Source organism: Megascapheus bottae, chromosome 23 (assembly GCF_031878675.1).
Source record: "Megascapheus bottae isolate mThoBot1 chromosome 23, mThoBot2.hap1, whole genome shotgun sequence".
NCBI lineage: Eukaryota > Metazoa > Chordata > Mammalia > Rodentia > Geomyidae > Megascapheus > Megascapheus bottae.
In genome coordinates, this window is record NC_143531.1 from 31,170,854 (window position 1) to 31,193,421 (window position 22,568).

Below are 22,568 nucleotides of genomic sequence, written 5' to 3' on the forward strand. Positions count from 1 at the left end.
TTGGTAGTGTGAACTTCAAAAGTAAAACCCTCTGCCTCTAAGGATGACACATTATGAAATCATATGAAGTCACAAAACTCAAGCATCTCACATGTTACAAAACTTAACAAACAAGGCTCTTTGTACCTTGACACCCTTTTTTTGGGGGGGGGGGCAGTCCTGGGCTTGAGCTCAGGGCCTGAGCACTGTCCTTGGGCTTTCTCAAGGCTAGAGCTCTATCACTTGAGCCACAGCACCACTTCCAGCTTTTTTCTATGTATGTGGAACCGAGGAATCGGACCCTGTAATCCTAGCTACACAGGAGGCTGAGATCCGAGGATCATGGCTTGAAGCCAGCCTCAGCAGAAAAGGCCCAGTGAGACTCTATCTTCAATTAGCACTTAGTTTGGCCTATTGGTAGACTGCTTGCCTATCATGCAGGAAGCCCTGGGTTTTACTCCTTGTTTACCAAAAGTTGATTGGTCATTTAGTTACAATTTAAGGTATCAGTGATCAAGATAGAAGTTTTTAAAAAGGAACTGTGATTAACATTGACCCTTTAAGTGTACTGTAGCAACTTGTTTAATATGTGTATGTAGTTTTTAGAATTTGCATGATATCCAACTAAATGTGTGTATTTATGTATAATTTCTTACAGAACCTTCTGAAAATTGACAAGACTAGCTGAGGTCGGTGAGGGAAACCTGTTAATCAGTATTTTTGGTTTCTTTGATAAACACGTTTTAAAGACACTTGTGCACGCACGCGCGTGCGCGCGCGCGCGCGCACACACACACACACACACACACACACACACACACACACACACACACATATACACACACACATACACACTCAAAGAAAAGTGGTGTTGTGGCTCAAGTAGTATTTTGTGGCTCAAGTAGTAGAGTGTTAGTCTTGAATAAGCTCAAGGACAGTGCCCTGGCCCAGCACTGGCAAAATGAGGACAAAAACAAAATAAAACAAAAAACCCTGGAAGTGGCTAGCCTAGAGCACAAAAAGTGCTTAAGTGCTCACAAAAGCAATGCCCAGGCACTGAGTTCAAGCCCTACAACCAACACAACAAAATAAAAAAAACTTTAAAACCAGCCCCCAAATTGAAGTTTACAGGTTCAAAACCAGCCTAGATAACACAGTAAGACCCCACCTCAAAATAAATACCATTGAGTTACAAATTAATCAACTCTTATGTCAGGTTAAATGAAAGCATGAGGCTGAAGTCTGAAGGATCCAGACTATGTAAGACAAACTACCCAGTTTCTTCAACATATTGTGGGAAACAATCTGTAGGGGAAAAATAGTAAAAATCAATTGACTAAAAAGTAACTATCAACTGGGTACAGTGGTTCACACCTGTAATCCTAGCTACTCAGGAGGCTGAAATCTGAGGATCAAGGTTCAAAGCTAGCCAGAGCACAAAAGAACGTGAGACTCTTATCTCCAATTAATCTCTAGAAAATGGGAAGTGGGGCTTGGCTCAAGGGTCGGATGCTAGCCTTGTGCTGAAGAGCTCAGGGACAGTGCCCAGGCTGAGTTCAAACCCCATGACCCACCAAAAAAAAAAAAAAAGTAACTATCAATATCTCGCAAAAATTGAATCTAGAGACTTGAGGAAATTGAAAAAAAAAAGATAAGGAAATCTAGACTCTAGATATTTTAAAGAACGCAGATATTTAGATATTAATAGTATGATGCTATCTGTCTGTTAAAAGAAATGGCTGTTATCTTTGTCTTTCTTTTCTTTTTCACTAGTCCTGAGGCCTGTCCTTGATCCTCAGATCTAGACTTCCTGAATAGGTTGGATTACAGGATATGAGCCACTGGTACCCACAAATTTTTGTTGTTGTTGTTGGTCGTGGGGCTTGGACACTTTTTGGTACCCAGGCCAGACTGGCTTTGAATTTTGATCCTTAGATCTTTAGCCTCCTAAGTAGCTAGGATTACAGGCATGAGCCACCACACCCAGTGCTACTAACATTTTCATAGTCTCTCTTGAAGAGGGTTTAAAAGAGTGAGTTACAAAAACTTCAAACATGCAATGAGGGAATTAGGTAGTGAAACCCTCTGACATGCAGTAAATCATTCTGTGTCTTTAAAAAGATAACAATTTGCGTGGGGTGATGGCTCTTTCACACAGCATCCATATATCTTACCAAGTGTTCAAATACAGAGAATTATTAATATGTTCAGAGAAATAAAAAGTACCATCTAAGCCAGGTGCTGTGGCTCAGGCCTATAAACCTAGCTACTCAGGAGGTTGAGATCTGAGGATCCTGGTTCAAAACCATCCTGGGCACAAATGGACCTGAGACTCTTATCTCCAATTAATCACCAGAAAACCAAAAGCGGAGCTGTGGTTCAAGGGGTAGGGTCATAGCGTTGAGCTGAAAAGCTCAGTTACAATGCCCAGGCCCAGAGTTCAAGTTCCAGGACCTACAAATAAATAAATAAACATCTATATTAGATATACAACTACTCTAACCATCACATCTAAAATAGACAACAACTAGATACAGGTTGCCATCCTAATAGTAGCTGTCAACTTAATATTTTATTTGTGGATGGCAGGATATATAGACTTTGTAATTCCTTAGAGGTTTATGAGTCTTTTTAAATAACACTATTAACTATCCATTACAGGAAACACTTTATTTATACTGGATAATTTTCACTAATATCTCACTGACTTCTCTTGTAGTTAAAAAATAACCTGATGTCATCTTCTAAGTTCAGACTATGGCAGCCTGTCAACTGAAAGTTACCAGTTAAATTATGCAAGAAAACATTTTGGTTCTTCTTTTTTCCAATATAAGATATGAATGTCAACTCTTCCAATCCTCTTTTAAGATTGAAAGGTTCCAAAGTCATTTAGGGGAGAAAGGAAAATTATATAGGTGCGTGTGTGTGTGTGTGTGTGTGTGTGTGTGTGTGTGTGTGTGTGTGTGTGTATGTGTGTGTGTGTGGTGGGGGTGGTGTGTGTGTGTGTGTGTATGTGTCTGTGGTGTGGGGGTAATGATGTATGTGTATGTGTGTGTGGTGTGGTGTGCGGGTGGTGGGGTGTGTGTGTGTGTGGTGTGGGGTGGTAGGGTGTGTGGGGGGGTGGTGTGGGGGAGAGTGGTGGTGGTGTGTGTATGTGTGTGAGGGTGGTATGTGTGTATGTGGGGGGAAAGGTGATGTGTGTGTATGTGTGGTGTGGGGTGGTGGTCGTGGTGGTGTGGGGGGAGGGTGGTATGTGTATGTGGGGGAGGGTGGTGTGGGGATGGTGCGTATGTGTATGTGTATGTGTGTGCGCATACATGCACCAGTCTTAGGATCTTTGAGCTTTTGTGTTTGAGTCCAGGTCTGACCTCACCCCTGCTAACCTTCCTTTTTTAATGTTAATTTACAAAGAGATTAGAAAATGAGAGGGACTACCTAAAATTCTTTTTCCCACTAGAGAATTCTAGCATCCATAAAGGCATTAGTTTATATATTTATATAAAATGCAAAGTTTTTTAGAGAATAATGCTAGTTAATATGGAATAACATAACGATTATGATTTTACAGTTAAGTGCAGTAACTGATGGAGCCAAAACATAGCTTAGAAAACTTGAATACAGCCAGGTGTGGAGGCTCACGCCTACAATCCTAGCTATTCAAGAGGCTGAGAACTGAAGATCACTGTTCAAAGCCACCCCTGGCATTAAAGTCTATGAGACTCTTATCTCCAGTGGAGCTGTGGTTCAAGGGGTAGAACAGTCTGAGGAGCTCAGGGAAAACACCTGGGCCCAGAATTAGGTCCTAAAATCGACCAAAAAAAAAAAAAAAGGTGGACCGGGAGTTTGTGGTAGACTGCTTGCCTGGCATGCACGAAGACCCGGGTTCGATTCCTCGGTACCACATATACATAGAAAAAGCCAGAAATGATGCTGCTGAGGCTCAAGTGGTGGAGCTCTAGCCTTGAGAAAGCCCAAGGACAGTGGTCAAGCCCCGAGTTCAAGGCCTAGGACTGGCAAAAAAAATAAAAAATTTTTAAAAAAAAGAAATCTAGTAGACATCATCATAACCAAAAGATCAAATCATCAGTTCTCACCATATAAACCATTTGTGTACCTTTTGAGGTACTCTGAAGAGGCACATTCCATATGTAATGTTCCTATAAAAGATATTAACCTGAAACTATTGGTGCAAAATTCAGGTAAATCCCACTGCTGGTTTGGGATCTTCATAAATATTAAAAATAAAAAATTGAAAACAGGGCAATAGAACTCTTCTAAATGAAAGAACATTAAAATCTAACCTACAAGGTGATATGTGATTGCTGGTTGGAACAAATATGTATTTTTCATTTTTATTTATTTTTTGGCCTGTCCTGTGGCTTGAACTCAGGGCCTGGACACTGTCTTTGAACTCTTTTTGTACAAGGCTAGAACTCTACCACTTGAGCAACAGCACAACTTCCAGCCTTTTCTGTTTACTTATACTGAAGAAATAAACCCAGGGCTTCATACCTAATAGGCAAGCACTCTACCATTAAGCCACATTCCCAACACTAATAAGATAACTTTTATAATATAGTTTTGATATGCTAGCCAGTTAACCACTGATCAATCCAATGGCAAGAGGCCTTCATCTTAAGGTATTTTTCTATTGTGTTCTATAGTGTATTACATTTAAATCTTCATTCTAGTTCCAATTACTTTTTTTTGCTATGGTACCATATTTTGAACTCAGGGCACTGTACTGGCCCAGCTCTACCACTTGAGCAATGCCTCTGTCCCATCTTTTTGGAGATGAAAATTTTGTCAACTATTTTTCTCAGATATTTTCTGCAATCCTCCAGCTTTGGCCACATGAGTACTTAGATTACTGGCACACACCAATGTCGCTAGATCCTAGGACTTGAGCTCAGGATAGGGGCAATGTCCTTGAGCTCCTACCATTGGAGCTACACTCCATATCAGGCGCCCTTTGGTACCCAATTGAAGGTAAATTCCTATCAGAAATGACTTGAACTCAGAGCCTGTGCCCCAGCTTCTTCTAGAGCCACAGCTCAACTTCATGCTTTTTTGGTGATTAATTGGAGACAAAAATATCGTTGACACTCCGGTCTGAGCTGGCTTTGAATTTCAATCTTTGGATTTTCAACCTTCTGAGTAGCTACCAGTGCATGACTAGCCAAGAACACTTTTAAAATATGGTATAAAGTAAATGTCCAATTCTAGTTTGCCTAGCACAATTTAAAGAGGCTCTCAAATTTGTCACAGTATATTCTCTTTAAAAAAAAAACACACTAGCATATAAATATATATGGATATTTATGGGAATACTATTCTATCCATCTAACATGCCTGTCTTTATGTTTGAACCAAAATCTAGCTATAAGTCTCAACTTATTTGGGAAATTCACTGGTTTGGTTTAACTTCATCAGAAACTGTCGAACTGCCTTTCAAAGTGGCTGTATATTTTGCATAAAACCCTAAGGAGAGGTTCCTCTTGTTTTTCATATTTGTCTATATTTTGCATTATTTTGTATTTTGGTGGTCATAATTAGATGTAATCATACTATTGCATATATCTTTGAAACTCCCCCAAAGAAAGATAATAAATAATGGAATATGTACTCATATACTTACGTGGCCACCTGTTTAGTTTCTTTGATAAGTGGTTCTAGTTCTTTTCACTGTTTTAGCTGATTTTTTTCCCCTGTTGTCTTTTTGGTGGTTATGTGGTTTGAACTCAGGGTCTGAGAGCTGTCCCAGAGCTCTTTGATCATGACTAGCACTTTGAGCCACAATGCCACTTCCAGTTTTGAACAGAGATCTTCATATCCCAATCTCCTGAGTAAGATTACATGTATGAGCCAGATTGGTGTTTGTGCTGTACTTGAGGTAGTTAATATGAATCTTTCATAACAGACTTCATTGATTTTTTTTTTGTCAGTTGAAGGGCTTGTACTCTGGGTCTGTGCACTGTTCCTGACCTCTTCAGCTCAAGGCTATAGCTCTACCACTTGAGTAAGAGCACCACTTTCTGTGGAATGGTTTTGGTTTTTTTTTTTTTGTCCATTCATATAATTTATTGCAGTTAGCACACAGTATAAAAATTCACCAATACACCAATAGCACAAAACTAAACAGCATTATAAGTTATTCCCCCTCAGGAAAATAAAACATACTATGATTGTCAAGGCTAGATGTGGAATGGTTTTTGACAAATATTTTCTCCAGCTCTTTGGCTTGCAATCCATCCATTGATCCACCCACCCACCCACCCACCCATCCATTCATTGTGGTGTCAAGAGACTGACTCCAGAGGCAAATGATTTACCACTGAGCTATTATCAAGTCCCTCCATATTCTACCAAGTGTCTTTCACAGAAAAGATATAGATAGACAAACAGAATTAATCAATTAGTTAATTAATTTTTGCCAGTCCTGGGGCATGAACTCAAGGCCTGGGCACTGTTCCTATGTTTGTTTTGTTTAGTTTTTTGCTTAAGGCCAGTACACTATCACTTAAGCCACGGCTTCTCTGTGCAACATTAACTCTTCTCACAATCCATTCTTGGTCATGTGTAAAATTCCGCATATAAACTTTAAATAAATTCCAAACTAAGCTGAGTGTCAATGGTTCATACCTGTAAATCCTAGCTACTCAGGAAGTCCCACTACAAACAAAAGCAAAACAAAACAAATGTAGTTACTCAGGAAATTACTATGGATCTCTTATTATTCTACCTTGACTACCAGGATAAGGGTCACCTTTTGGGATGATATGCAAGATATCTAGAGCAAGGTTATAGGTATTTGTATTTATAGCACCACAGAAATGACTGAACAAGGAGAAACTGCCAATTTAATACTCAACCATGCCTCAAGCCATTTCTAGTGTTGCAGTGCATATAACATGGGCCAAGATAAAGTGGGATCTCTAAAGTTACTAGCCCATGCAGCTGGGGTAAGAGCCAGGGCAGGAATGCGTATTTAAATTAAATATATACATAATAGCTTCACTTTAATTCCTTCATAGGAAAAGAGAAAATATGAGAAAGAGGACTTCTTTTTCATAATTGCAATATTGATTACAATGTCAATTAAAACTATTTCTTAGATTGTGACTACCAAATATACCTCAAGGAATTTTTTGAACTAAATGTACTTTATTTATATTCAAAATTTCATAAAATCATGCAGTTTAATAAAACACAAGCATTATAGCACAATTATCAGAAGAAAGAGATTGGCCAGAAAGTATTACCTTTATGGCTGTGCTTTCTTCTTTTTCTGTCCATAGGTCCTGTTCATAATAATATAAGCCATCTTTGATAACTTTAGCAAGCTCCAATGTAATTTCTGCCTGTTTTACCTTCTCCAGGATGTTTTCTCAAATATGGTGGCATCAAAATCTTATTTAAATCGTGGTCATCAAGTTCATAATTTGAATCACTGTTGGACCAATCATTAAGTGTGTTTTTTGGTCCTATTTGTTCCAACTCTTCAAATAAAAAATCAAGTTCTTCTTGTTCTACTGGAAAATGTAGTTGATTTGATATCTCTTCACATACAGATACTGATTCCTGAAATTAAAGAAATGGTATGTTTATGAAGGACTTTATCATTTTTTTTGACTTTATCATTTTTAAAACAAATGTAATATAACAATATTGTAAATAAGTAACATTAAGCTTATATGTATGTTTAGTGAATTTAGCAGTATTTTGGCCTAATAAAAAGCAATTGCTAAAGCTAGGTGCCAGTAGCCAAACCTATAATCCTAGATAGTAAAGGAGGCTGAGATCTGTGGATAATGGTTTGAAGCCAGCCCAGGCAGAAAGTTCTTGAGACTCTTATCTCCAATGAAACAATCAAGAACCAGAAATGGTGCTGTGGCTCAAAGTGGTAAAGCACTAGGCTTGGGCACAAAGAGGCTCAGATTTAAACGGAAAACTAAAGGAAATAAAAAGAGAGATACGACAGGTCTCAGTATTCTTTTTTTTTTTCCCACAGCATTATCCTTGGGATTTCTCAAAGCTAGAGCTCTAGGACTTGAGCCACAGCACCACTTCCAGCTTTATTCTTTGTAGGTGGTACCAAGGAATCAAATCTGGGTCTTTGTGCATGCTAGGCAAGCACCCTACCACTAAGGCTAAACCCCCGGCTCTGGTCTCACCATTCTTAGTGGCTATTCTTATTTTGTTCTTTTTTTATGACTACCTTACAACTGTGGTTAAACTAACAACTACTATTTTAAGAAAACACTAAAGGTCTATAATTAAAGGTATGTAAAACTGTCTAATATTTGCAGTTAATATGTAAGCTTAATTCTCTGGGTGGGGGGCACAATGGCTCACGCCTGTAATCCTAGCTACACAAGAGGCTGAGATCTAAGGATCAAGGTTCAAAGCTAGCCAGTGCACAAAAGGACCTGAGTCTCTTATCTCCAACTAACCTCTAGAAAACAGGAAGTGGGACTTGGCTCATGGGTAGGGCAATAGCCTTGAGCTGAACAGCTTAGGGACAACACCCACCCAAGTGAGTTCAAGGCCCATGACTCTGCTCCCCCCACAAAAGTATATAAGGTTAATTCATGCAAAACACTCTGTTCTCATGTACATTAGGATACTTGAACATTACTGTATATAGAATATACAATTGTGCAATAGGATACAAGTCTATTTGCACTCACAAGTACTGTCCACTATATTTGAAGTCCTAAAGTGTTGATTTTTCTCAGTGCTATAGGCAGTTTCTCAGTGCCTAGAAAGCTAAGTAAATATTTTTGTGTCATCTGTATTAACTGTGATAACTATTGGTGGATCCTTTGTTTATTAAATATATTTATGTACCCAAATAAAAGTATATAATCCTAAACTTCCAAGCATGAGAAAACACTTCAACTTAGTTACATTTTACCCTTGTGTAGGTTTGTGTACAAACGTTCCTAATCATAAAAGAAAACCTAATGGAGTATGACCTAGTGGTAGAGTGTTTGACTAGCGCGCACAAAGCCCTGGGTTTGATTCCTTGGTACCACATACACAGAAAAAGCTGGACATGGCATTGTGGCTCAAGTGCTCAAGGGCAGTGCCCAGGCCCTGAGTTTAAGCCTCAGGACTGGCAAAAAAAAAATTAAAGAAAAGGAAAAAAGAGAAAGAAAAGAAAACCTAATGGTGCAAGTGTAAGTCATTCATAAAATGCCATGTGTATTAAAAATAACAAGACTGTTCTGTCAATTACTAAACTGTATTACTAAATTACTAAAATTACAAATTTTAACCACAGTTTTTGTCATGTACAGTTTGGATCCTTTATAGCATCTATGGAAAACAACTCTAGTAAGCACTTGTTTATAAACCTAGTTCTGTTTTTAGAACATTGATTTATAACATCTAATGCTGAAAATAACCAAGGACATTAATGAAACAATCTCTATAGCTTAATGTAGTGTATTCTGAGTTGCTTTTGAGAAAGAAAGCAACTAGAAACACTTAGCAAGGAAATTAAGGTTCGTGACCTTAGCCTGTGGAGACTGATTGCAGTCTACAGATGATCCCTCCTTAATTTCATGGGGTCTGTATATACTGCTTCTCTCCAAAAAAAAAAAAAAAAAAAAAAAAGGCATAGATCTCTCTACACAAAGTGAAATGTCTAGCCCACATTGTAATGCTAGACTTTGTGGAATGTGAATGGCTGGGCCTTGAATTAAGTGGCTAAATCTCTTTGCAAGATTATCCAGGACTGGACTGGAAAGCAAAAAGCCTCTAAAAAGTTTAAAACTGCCATCTGCTGTAAGCTAGGGAAATTCAGATCCCTTGGTATTTCTTTAATTCATTTCTTTTTTCTTTAATTCATTTCTAAAGAAATGCAGTTAAGCCAGGTCTTGGTGGCTCACGACTATATTCCTAACTACTCAGGAGGCTGAGATCTAAGGATCCTGGTTTGAAGTCAGTCCATGCAGTAAACAAAAGGAGACTCTTACCTCTAAGAAACTACTCAAGGAAGCCTGAAGTGGCCTGTGGCTCAAGTGGTTAAAGCATCCCCTTGAGCAAAAGAGGCTCAGAGACACTGCTCAGGCCTACAGTTCAAGCCCTAGGACCAGAAAACAAACAAAAATTAATATAATAGCTGGGTATCTACCAGTGGCTCATTCCTGCTATTCAGGAAGCTGAGATCTAAAAATTTGAAGTTCAAAACCAACTCAGGCTGAAAATTCTTATACCTAAGAATTTTATATATAAAAAAAACTATACGGGGGCATGTGACTCAAATAATTGAGAATCAACTTTAAGCAAAACAGCTAATTCAAGGTGGGAAAACAAAGTGGGGGTGGGGTGGGGGGAGGGTAATGGATACCAAGACATGTGAAAGGGTATCAATGTATGTGAATTAATGCACCTTCTATCTGGCAAATATCATGTAACCTTTTTATTAATTACAATAAAAAAATAAACATAAAAAACCAAACAAACAGCTAATTCAAGTCCTACTACTAATACCAACTTAAAAAATAAATTAAATAAAATGGGTTTCTACTACACAACTGTTTAACATTCTTACTTTTACAAATTTTTTTTTTTGCCAGTCCTGGGCTTGAGCTCAGGGCCTGAGCACTGTCCTTGGACTTTCTCAAGGCTAGAGCTCTACCACTTGAGCCTCAGCACCACTTCCGGCTTTTTTCTATGTATGTGGTACCGAGGAATTGAACCCGGGTATTCATGCATACTAGGCAAGCACTTTAACCACTAGGCCAAACTCCCAGTCCTTACTTTTACAAATTTTATACATGTATCTGACAAACAGAAACTTCAACAACTGTACCAGTGTCGCCCAGCTACATCTGGTTCATTTGACTTAGTGTAACATACCTTCAATTTCACTGGGAATGGACATTGTTGCATTCTTACTTCCAGCCATTGCTCTGATCCCAAATCAGGTAAACTGATAGATAAACCTCTAGACATTGCTTGAAGATTACTTGCTTCATTATTTTGATTTGGGCTCAAGGGACTGCCAATTCTTGGAGAATTTGGGGTAGGCCCTAAAATTTTAAATTAATTCTATGTTAAAAGTTTTCCTTACTTACAAAATACATTTTCACATGTATTCTAACTTTAAAAACATCAGTCTGAACCATTAATTATGATGATAATCTATTTGGGAATCAAATTATTGGTAAAATCTTTACTTGAAACCAGTAAGCTATAATTAAATCATACAATTTCAACTGCTTTTCAATTATAGTTATTCTATAGCATTAAGGTAAAATTAGTTAATTATTAGATTTTAAGGTGGCCATTGTACCTACTTTTCACATTTAACAAGATTAATGTGCTAAATGCAGGCTACCCAATTATCATCTTGGCCTGACCACAGTGGCTCAGGCCTGTAATCTTTGCCACTCAGGGGGCTAAGATTTTAGGATTGTAGTACAAAGCCAGCTCAAACATGAAAGTCAGGAGACTCATCTCCAATTAACCACCAGAAATCTGGACGTAGCAGTGTGGTTCAAGTGGTAGAGTGCTAGCCTTCAGCTGAAGAGCTCATGGACAAATGCCTAGGCTGAGCTCAAGCATCATGATTTAAAACAAAACAGAAAATTACCATCTTGGCTCATAATGAATACTGAGAAGCATGTCATTACACTGAAGTATACAACTTCAGCAATAACTTTCAAAACATCTGAAAACTGTTGGAATTCAAAAGGCCCTTCTTTTTCAAATTAGAAATGCCTGTTTATTTCAAACAAAAATACAGACTAGTGCCAGGCGAGGTGGGTCACAACTGTAATCTTAGCTACTTAAGGAGGCTGAGAGCTGAGGATCATGGTTCAAAGCCAGCCTAGGCACTAAAGACCTTGAGACTCTTATCTCCAATTAACTACTAGACAATCAGAAGTGGCGCAGTGGATCAAGGGGCAGGGCAGGAGCCTTGAGCTGAAGCGCGCAGGGGCAGCGTCCAGGCCAAGAATTCAAGCCCCAGGACTGACCTAAATTAAAAATATAGAATATACATTATATGCTTCAAATTATTTGTGTAGTTCAGAAAGATGCAATATGGATTTTTTTTAGTAGGTCATGGGGCTTGAATTCTGGGCGTGGGCACTGTCTCTGAGCTCTTCAGCTTAAGGCTACTGCCCTACCTCTTGAGCCACAGCCCCACTTCCATGAACTTATTTATTGTTTTTTTGCCAGTCCCAGGCTTGAACTCAAGCCTGAGCCCTGTCATTGGGCTTCATGAACTTAATTTTAAAAGTATATACTGAAACATGTTACAAACCTCAAAACACAAAATTTTAATGTAAAAATTCCTAAATTACATCGTTGAATGTTACATCAGAAAGCTGAAATAAATACCAACAATCTTTTCATGTATTAAACTGAAGGCATATTGCAGGACTGGTAGATTTTACTTTCATATACAGGACATCTTTAGTATGTCTCCCAGATTATTTTGTAAAAGAGTCAGTATTTCTGAAAAGAAAAGCTTCTAGGGGTGGAGGGAGGGAAATGGGGACAAAAACGTAAGAATGGATATCAGTGTGTGAGAAGTAATGCACCCTCTATCTGGCAAACATAACTGTAACCCCTCTATGTATTGAAATTAAAAAAAAAAAGAAAAAGTATATTGAAAAAGAAAAGAAAAAAGAAAGCTTCTAAAACTGTGCTTTCAATACAGCAGACACTGACTGTGGGCATACTCCATGTCAGAGAACTTGCCTTTCAGATGTAAAGCCCTGGATCAAAATCCAGGGCCCTTAAAACAAATTTAAAAAAGTTGTTGTACACATCTGTGGTTAACTGGGGCTGGAGAACGTAGAATGGATGGCACGGATTGTCTGTGAAGATATCAGAAGATTTTGGTGTGTCAGGAATATGTTCTATCTTGTACTGTTGGATACACAAATGTATATTGGTCAGAGCTCAAACTATCTTCCTAAACTGGATGGACTCAAAAGTACATACAGTTAAAAATGTTTGTCAGGCTCTGGTGGCTCATGTCTATAATCCTAGCTAATCAGGAGGCTGAGATCTGAGGACTGTAGTTCAAAGACAGCCCGGGTACTGAAGTCCTTGTCACTTAGTCTCCAATTAATGACTAGAAAAGGAGAAGTGGAGCTGTGGATCAAGGAGTAGGGTGGTAGCCTTGTGCTGAGGAGCTCAGGGACAATACCCAGACACAGAGTTCAAGCCCCAGGACCCACCAAAAAAAAAAAAATTATTTTAGTGGTGCTGGGAGTTTGGCCTAGTGGTAGAGTGCTTGCCTAGCATGCACAAAGACCCGGGTTCAATTCCTCAGTACCACACACATAGAAAAAAGCTGGAAGTGATGATGTATAGCTCTAGCCTTGGGAAAGCCAAGAATAGTGCTCTGAGAACAAGCCTCCTGACAAAACCAAAAATCAACCAGTAACTAGCTATATGCAATTACTGAGCACTTGAAATATGGTTATTTTTTAAAGGTGTTCAGAAAAAGAGAAAAGACCTGGTATCTTGCCTTCCCAAATACTCTCAAACTTTAACATTGAGCATATGTTGTAAATCTAAATTAAAATTAAATATTTAATGAAAATAGTGCTGAATTTAAATGTTTGGTAGTGGGGCCAGGAGTTTGGCCTAGGGGTACAGTGCTTGCCTAGCATGCACAAAGACCTGGGTTCAATTCCTCAGTACCACATACACAGAAAAAAAAGCTGGAAGTGGTGTTGAGGCTCAAGTGGTAGAGCACCTTGAGAGAGCACAAGGACAGTGCTCAGGCACCGAGCTCAAGTCCAGGACTGGCAAAATTAATTAATTAATTATTTAATTAAATGTTTGGTAGCAACTAACTTTTTATGTCTATGTAATATATTTCTTTTGGATGCTGCTAATGACTAATAGTACATCAACTGATCCTTCTAAAATAGTACAAATGAAATACAGGGCTTAGATTTCTTCATATAGATGAACTTGCATTGTTAGGAAAAAAATATTAACTCTTGGGCACTTTCTAACACTATGAATTTATCTACTAATATAGAAAATTTACTACATATATGAATGACAAGAACTGCAACCAGCATATAGTCCAAAAATCATCTATTTTAATGTAGAAACTTAATCTTCTAACATCCGCCTGTTTATCATGCAATCATTCTCAAATGTTCATTAAGCTTGAACTACACTTTCACCAGAGTATGCTTCATTGCTTGCAAAACATATGCTCTTAAAAATGGAATTTCACCAAGACACCAAAGAATATGGGTATGACAAAAACTTTAAAATAATTTGAATAAGACATTTAAGATTTACGTTTATACATATGCCTTATATGGTTTTCTACCCTTTTATTTTCTTTGACAATAAGAATATACTAAATGATACATTAGTAGAGTTTAAGAATAATCGCCAGCCATAACATTTTCTAGCCCAAATGAGTTTAAATAATTTGAATTATCAAATCTATTTATGAAGATATAAATTATTAGGACACATAACTTTAACAGGTTGTTGTTTACAATTTGTGAAAACATAAAATTAATCTTTCCTTCTTTTCCATTAAGTCAGATTGGCTTTTCAAATACAAATTGTCATAAACACTTGTACTTAGTATGACTTTTATTCCCAGTTTTCACAGTTCTGAAGAATTACAAGCACTTTCTAAAGGATTATATAGTTTCTGTGTGGCATTTTCAAACATTTCAGTTTATCATTTTCAAAGCAAATCTCACTGCTTATTTAATAGTCATTTTTTTTTAAAGCAAAGCAATCAAGATTTTTGGGAACCTAAGTTCTCAATCTAAGTTGATAGTACAACACTATGTCCATTAACAGAGGAAAACCTCATTTCAAAAGTAATCTTACCATTCTCATAATCAACCTTTTGTGGTGCATTAAGGTCTTCTGCTCAGTGCAAATGTCAACCCATGTTACAATTCAACCTCCAAAGAGGAAAAAATAGAATTTAAATCTTTGATAAGGATGGATTATAATAAAATACTTTACCACATTAAAATCTTTAAAGTATATATCCAAGGTTGTTTTTAATATCTTAAAGTAGCTATACTTAATAGTTGAACTCCCCCTCCTCTCATTTTTCTTTTGTTGGTCATGGGGCTTGAACTAGGGGCTTGGGCGATGTCCCTGAGCTCTTCAGCTCAAGGCTAGTGCTCTACCACTAGAGTCACAGTGCCACTTCCGGTTTTCTTGTGGTTAATTGGAGATAAAGTCTGTCATGGACTTTTGTGCCCAGGCTGGCTTTGAACAGTGATTATCAGATCTCAGCATCCTGGGTAGCTGGGATTGCCACGGGTTCTCAGCCACCCTTTTAAAAATAAATTTGTGGTAGAGTGCTTGCCTAGAATGCACGAAGACCCAGGTTCGATTCCTCAGTACCACATACATAGAAAAAACCAGCACTGGTGCTATGACTAAAGTGGTAGAGCTCTATCCTTGAGCTAAAAACACAAGGACAGTGGTCAGGCCCTGAGCCCAAGCCCAGGACTGGCAAAAAAAAAAAAAAAAAAAGTTTCTATAGGTGCTAGGTCTGGGCTCTGTCCTCTAGCTTTCTTCAGTCAAGGCTGATATTCTACCACTTGAGCCACTTTCAGTTTTACAGATAGGAGTGTCTCATAAACTGGCTTGAACCATGATCCTCAGATTTCAGCTTATTTTCTCCCCGGTCCTGGGACTTGAACCCGAGGCCTAATCACTGTCCTTGGGCTTTCTCAAGGCCATAGCTCTATTTGAGCCACAGCACCACATCCGGCTTTTTCTATGTATGTGGTCCCAAAGAACCTAAACCCTGTCTTTATACAAGCCAGGTCAGCATTCTACCACTAGGCCAAACTCCCGGCGGCAGATCTCAGCTTCTTGAATATGTAGGATTATAGGAATGCACTACTGGTTTAGGGCCACTTCGCATCTCATTTGTACTTCAATTTTTTGTTGACATACCAGTTCTTCATTGACTTTAGGAAACTACCTTTATTATCACAAGTGAATTGTTGGTCAAAATTTGGGGAGTCATAGAGAAAGATTATATACATATTTAGCCCTAAAATAAATCAACAAATTCTAAGAACACTCCATCTTAACACCTACCTTCTTAGAACATTGTAAAAAAAATATATATATATATATAATATTTGGCCAGGAACCAAGCAATAAAATCCTCGAGACTCTTATCTCTAATTAAACACCAAAAAGCTGAAAATGGAGTTATGGCTTAAGTGGCAGAGCACTAGCCTTGAGTGAAAAAGCTCAGGGACAGGCACTGACTTCAAGCCCCAGGACAGTGAGGTATACATACACACTCTCTTAATACTTGTGAAACTTTATTATTCCCTGACCTTTGTAGACATGTATGTGAATGCCATTAGTATGTTTTAAAAAAAAAATCACAAAAACGTACAAAGTATTGATTTTATTCTTGCAATTTTATTAATAATGCACAAAATGTTAATAGACAGGCATCACCAACTTGACTGACCTATCTGCTATCCTGAGGGAAAGGAATTTTCTATAGTATCCAACTTACCCAACAATTGTTCATAAGATGGTTGAAAAATATCATCTTGGACCCAAGTTTATACAATAAATAAATGTAACTTATACAATCAGTCATTATATCTTTTTAAAAAATAAACAAAAAATTTAAACAATGTCACTTTTCTTCAACAATTAAAACACTCACCCAAATTTCTAACTAGAATAGAAGAGACTAACAAGAAATATGAGATAAAAGTATCTTTGAAACTGTCCATCATGGTTTATTGATGGGCAGCTCTTTCATACTGATGTATAAAAAATACATTTCTTAAGAGTAAAGGAAAAATACCCTTATTTATTTCTTAAATTTCTTATTACTTACGTGTCCACATTAATAAATCTTATAGTCCATGTGAAACACCATGACAACATGTGTTTTGCACTGTACCTTCTGAAAGGAAAATCAAATAGCAAAGGAGCTAATAATCTGGGAAATGCTACTCAATCCTCTCTGCTTTATTGATCTCGGCACAAGTATATATGCTTGGAAACAAAACACAGAATCTTGCAGCATTTCCACAATGATAAAATTAACTTTCCCACCGTGAATAAAAGTAGCCCATGAAGCCCAGGCTAATTTCACAGCAATAAGCAGCTCCTGTAATAACAATAGCAGTCTTCCGGTCTGTCTCACATGGTCCCAAAGGTGGGTATCTCCACTGCAGTGCTGGCCCAACCTCCTTCACAAGGGCCTGAGAGTTGATATTCTTGTACAGAAGGCAGTCTGGTCGTTCTCATTTCTGCAGCACAATTTGTTCCAATATTTACAATGGCATTTCAGTGAGTCACCTATTCCACTGCGTATTCCGACCAAATGACATCCAAGAGCATCAGTAGATCATCACCCTGACTGAAAAAAGTTTAAGCACACATTTTTTTCCCAAGAGGGAATGTCTTTAAAATGATCCAAGGGAAAAAAAAAAAAAACTCTTAATAGTTTTTGGAAACTCTATAAACAACCAGATTAAATAGAACCCCAAAGTTGTTTTAGAAGGTGGGTCATCTTATCTTTCAAAGAGTAAGGTTAATACATAGTGGCAGCAAAAGGAAAGCTATCCCACTCCTGAGTCAAAAATTCTAGATTACTCAAATCTCACAGGAGGAGAAAGTGACATATCTATAGTAATTCAGTAAAATTAAGATAGGAACTCCAGATAATAAAAACACATGTACTTTGTTTAATAGAGAACACAAGAGCTCCATCTGTAATTGTTAGATCCTTAAAGTATAGCTCTGTGTGGGAAACAATGTGAATAAAATGAAGAGAATTACAAATTGCTTATATTTAATTTTTCTATTAAAGCTAATAAAATAAAAAAAGATAGGTAAAATGGATCAAACAGCCCACTATTATGCTGTTTGCTGTAAAAGAAAAGCTGTTACCTGTATGTGAGCAAAAGGCTTGGCCTGGTACAAATTCTGGACAATCAATCAACTGAGAGAAGTCTGTTTGTGGCACATTTCGTGGAGGAGGACCTGGGATTGGCCACTTTTCTGGCTCTATCTTTTTTCTCATTTTCTCATCCACGATTTCTACTTCAGTACTATCTTTCAGTGCCTAAAAATATAAAATTTGAGATATTAAAGAATTCACTCAAAAAACTAATTGCAACTTATACCTGTAAATAATTTGAAAATTTTAAGATCTCAAGTTAGCAGATTATCTTGCAGTTACTGGTTGTAAAAATAGCAGTTGTGAAATAGCAGTTAAATAAAGCAAATTTTAAAATCAGTTGTTCTTGTAAAATAGTAAATAACTGTACTTAATGATTTTAAAATGTTAGAAGCCTGTATATCCCCACCCCCATTTTTTTCGGTAGGTGTGTGTGTGGGGGGGGATTTGGAACTCTGGGCCTGGGCACTGTCCCCGAGCTCTTCAGCTCAAGGCTAGTGTTCTACCACTTTGAGCCACAGTGCCATTTCCAGTTTTCTGGTGTTTATTTGGAAAGAAGACTCTCACAGACTTTCTTGCCTAGGCTGGTTTTGAACTGTGATCCTCCAGTAACAGCCTCCTAAGTAGCTGGGATTACACCAGTGCCCCACTAAGCCTACAACTTCTATCAGTAAGGTTTTCTGTTGTTTTGGGCTTTTATGGGGATTTTTGTTGTTGTTTTGTTTGCTATTTATTTTCGCATGTGTACATACTAGTATTGGGGCTTGAACTCAGGTCCTGGGTACTATGCCTTAGCTTTTTCTGAAAGGGTAGTCTCTATGCCTTGAGGCATAGCTCCACTTCAGCTTTTTGCTGTCTAACTGGAGGTAAGAGTCACCCTGACTTTCCTGGCTAGCTTTGAACCACAATCCTCAACTCTAAACCCTCTGAGTACTTTGATATTACAATCCCAGCAATCACAATTCTATATATTTACCTAATAAGAATGTATAACCACACAGGCTTTATTCATAATTTCCCAAACAAGACAACCGAAATGCCTAAGAAAAAGTGGGTATAAAAGCTGGGCACGGTGGCTCTTGCCTGAAATCCTAGCTGTTAAGGAAGTTGAGATCTGAAGATCACAGTTCAAAACCAGGCAGGGCACTAAAGAACTTGAGATTCTTATGTCTAATTAATCTGTAGAAAATGGGAAGTGGGGATGTGGCTCAAGGGGTAGGGCGGTAGCCTTGAGCTGAAGAGCTCAGGGACAACACCCAAGACTGACCAAATAAAAAAAAGTGGATATAAATAGGAACATCTATACTATAGAATACTAGTCAGTAATATCAAAGAAGAAACTATCCAGGTGTGCATTAATACAGATGAATCTTAAAAGCATATGCTTGGTGAAAGCTGTGTCTGATGTTCCATTTCTGTAGTACCAGCACTGAGGACACACTTAGGCAGGAGAAGGGACCAGTGTAAAGCAGTGAATGAGACTTTGTTTCAAAAACAACACAACAACAAAATCAGAAACAAAAGCTACAAATTCCAAGATAGTTGTTGCTAAGAGGTATATGCAGAACAAAATGACACATGGTAAAAAAAAAAATTCTGTATGTATGTATAGAAGCTGATCCTGGCTCTTGGATTCAGGGCCCTTTGGTCACTGAGCTGTTTTGCTTAGGGCTAGTGCTCTATGGCTTGTGATAAGCTCCACCTCTACAAGATAAATTTGAGTGTTATACTTGTAGACATCAGAAGCATTTCAGATAAGCCTTCATAAAAGACAATAAACTACAAAGACTAAAGTTTGAAGAACCAGGATTAATTTGTTGTGGTCTTTTAAGGCATTTATGTTGTGTTTCGTAAAATAGAAATAAGCTATGAGTTGTTTTCTGAGCACTAGTCAACTACAGATTGTCAGGTTTTCTTTTTGTTTTTGCATGTTCTAGGGCTTAAACTCAGTATAGGTGCTGTCCCTGTGATTTTTTTTGCTCAAGGCTAGTACTCTACCCCTTTAGTCATAGCTCTACTTTCTGACAAGAGTCTCAAGGAGTTACCTGATTGGGCTGGTTTCAAACCAAGATTCTCAGATCTCAGTTTGTTGGGTAGCTAGGATTACAGGCAGGAGCCTGAGGTGAGGAATGCAACAACATAGATGAATCTTAAAAGCACCATGTGACATAAATCTGGAAAGAGCCATCAGCTTTAAGGTTTTTTTTGTTTTGTTTTGTTTCGTTTTTGTCAGTCCTGGGGCCTGAACTCAGGGCCTGAGCACTGCACTTGGGCTTTCTCAAGACTTTTTCTATGTATGTGGTACTGAGGAATTGAACCCGGGTCTTCATGAATGCTAGGCAAGCATTCTACCACTAGGCCAAACTTCTAACCTACTTTTAAGAGTTGCTTTTTTTTTTTTTTTGGTCAGTTTTTTAATTAAAGAATTTATTAACATTGATTTTTACATCATATTTCAAATGACAAGTTTAACAAACAAGTGTTCAAGAAGGGAATCTCTGTATACAATCACTGGGACTTAGTTTTTAGAACTTGGTCAGTTTTTGTTTTCGTTTTTTTTTTGCCAGTCTTGGGCTTGCGCTCAGGGCCTGGGCACTGTCCGTGGACTTTCTCAAGGCTAGCACTCTACCACTTGAGCCTCAGCACCACTTCCGGCTTTTCTCTGTGTATGTGGTACCAAAGAATCGAACCCAGGTATTCGTGCATGCTAGGCAAGCACTCTACCACTAGGCCAAACTCCAAGCCAATTGGTCAGTTTTTAAGACTAGTTTTGAAACTCATCCACCTCAGCTTCCTGAGGAGCTAAGACTATACATATGCAACACTCTAACACTCTGATCATATACATTCTTGGGGAGGAGAGCTTTAAACAAGTCTTGCTATGTAATCCAACTGACTATAACTAACAATCCTATTCCCACTTCCAGAGCAGTTAAAGAAACATGCCACCAAGCCTACAACCTCTTTTAAATAATTTTATTTTTTAGAAGAGTTGCATATTCACAGGAAAACTGAGTTGAAAGTACAGATTTACCTTTTAATGCATACTTACCTCTAAAATGAGATTAAGATTTGTAGTGAGAGCTTGGACGCGGTGAAAACTAGCAATCAAGGAAATAGGCAAGAAACCTTGTTCATCCATCTTTCTCCGAAGAAAGAAGTCTCTTTCTAAATTTTCTATACTAAAATAATATTCGCTGATAAAAGTAAAGATAAATTTCAGCCACTGTTCAAGAACAAAAATATCCACTGCTTATAATATCAACTTCTATGAAAATAATTGAGCTTAATAGCAACACTATAGATACAATATACATACCTTTGCACAACACAGGGTATAATAGTGAAGAAAACCTACTGAATTAGTATTTATTACACATGAACATAAAACTATTTAAAATAATTAAAATTCAGATCTACTCAGCTCAGATCCACCTAAGATTTAAGAATCATTTTACTTTAAAAGTTATTTATTTGGTGCCAGTACTAAGGCTTGAACCTCGGGCCTAAGTGCTCTTAGTTTTTGTACTCAATCTCTTGAGTAACTAGGATGACAGGTATGACCCTCATTCATGAGTCCCTTATCTCCAATTAGCTAACCCAAACCAGCAAGTAGAGCGCTGTCTCAAATGGCGAAGTGCCAGCCTTGAGCTAAAAACACAGGGATAGCAACCCAGTACCTGGGTTCAAACCCTAAAACTGGCAACCGCCTAAAAAAAAAAAGAAAAAGCTTAAACTGAAGGGTTTTTTTTTTCTACAAGAAGAAAATAAATGTAAAAATATTAATGTATTTAATAGTATATTATCATACTATATTATAATATGTAATTATATTACAATATTGTTATAATATTAAAAGAAAAAAATTAAAACTTAACTGCAAGCTGGGCACTAGTGAATCATACCATGGTCCTTAGGATCTTAGTCTCTTGAGTAGCTAGGATTACAGGTATGCACCTGGCTGTTCATTTATTAATTTATTTTTTTATTTTTTTGCCAGTCCTGGGGCTTGAATTCAGGACCTGAGCATTGTCCTTGGGCTTTCTCAGAGCTATAGCTCTACCACTTGAGCCACTGTACCACTTCTGGCTTTTCTATGTATATGCTACCCAAGAATTGAGCCTAGGTCTTCAGGAATTTTAGGCATTTGCCAAACTCTCAGCCACTTGTTTAAATTTATGAATGCATGTATGTATTTATGTATATATGTATGTACTCATTTATTGTCATTCCTCAGGCTTGAACTCAGAGCCTGAGCACTTTCCTTGGGCTTTTTCCTAAAGGCTATCTCTTATAGCACTTGAGCCACAGTACCACTTCCAGCTTTTCTATGTCTATGGTATGGAGTAATTGAACCCAGGTCTTCATGCGTGTTAGGCAAGCGCTTTACCACTAGGCCAAATTCCTGCCCCTCTTCATTTAAGTTTTAACATAAAACATCTACTTAAAAATAATGAGGCAGGCCAGGGGTTTGGCCTAGTGGTAGAGTGCTCACCTAGCATACATGAAGCCCTGGGTTCAATTCCCAGTACCACATATACGGAAAAAGCCAGAAGTGGCGCTGTGGCTCAAGTGGCAGAATGCTGGCCTTCAGCAAAATAAAGTCCAAGGAGAGTGCCCAGACCCTGAGTTTGACCCCCAGTACTGGCAAAAAAAAAAAAAAATG

General features: G+C 37.9%; 1 protein-coding gene across 4 annotated transcripts in view; it reads right to left on the bottom strand.

Moving 5' to 3' along the window:
- LOC150047521 (la-related protein 1B-like) overlaps positions 1 to 22,568 on the bottom strand; it is a 48,511-nt gene that overhangs the window by 120 nt on the left and 25,823 nt on the right. Inside the window, exons 8-11 of one of the 4 annotated variants that reach the window (XR_016539449.1) lie at positions 20,955 to 21,099; positions 17,893 to 18,067; positions 10,849 to 11,021; positions 7,242 to 7,560 (exon numbers count right to left, since the gene is read on the bottom strand). Coding sequence is in view for 3 of the 4 variants with exons in the window: in XM_090356957.1 (XP_090213083.1) it covers positions 10,040 to 10,072; positions 10,849 to 11,021; positions 17,893 to 18,067; positions 20,955 to 21,099 (526 nt within the window). In the remaining variant the exon portion in view is untranslated. Of the gene's footprint in view, positions 1 to 7,241; positions 7,561 to 10,024; positions 10,073 to 10,848; positions 11,022 to 16,369; positions 17,404 to 17,892; positions 18,068 to 20,954; positions 21,100 to 22,568 lie in introns of those variants that run through there. The other 3 variants (XM_090356957.1, XM_090356958.1, XM_090356959.1) reach the window with 3 other exon arrangements.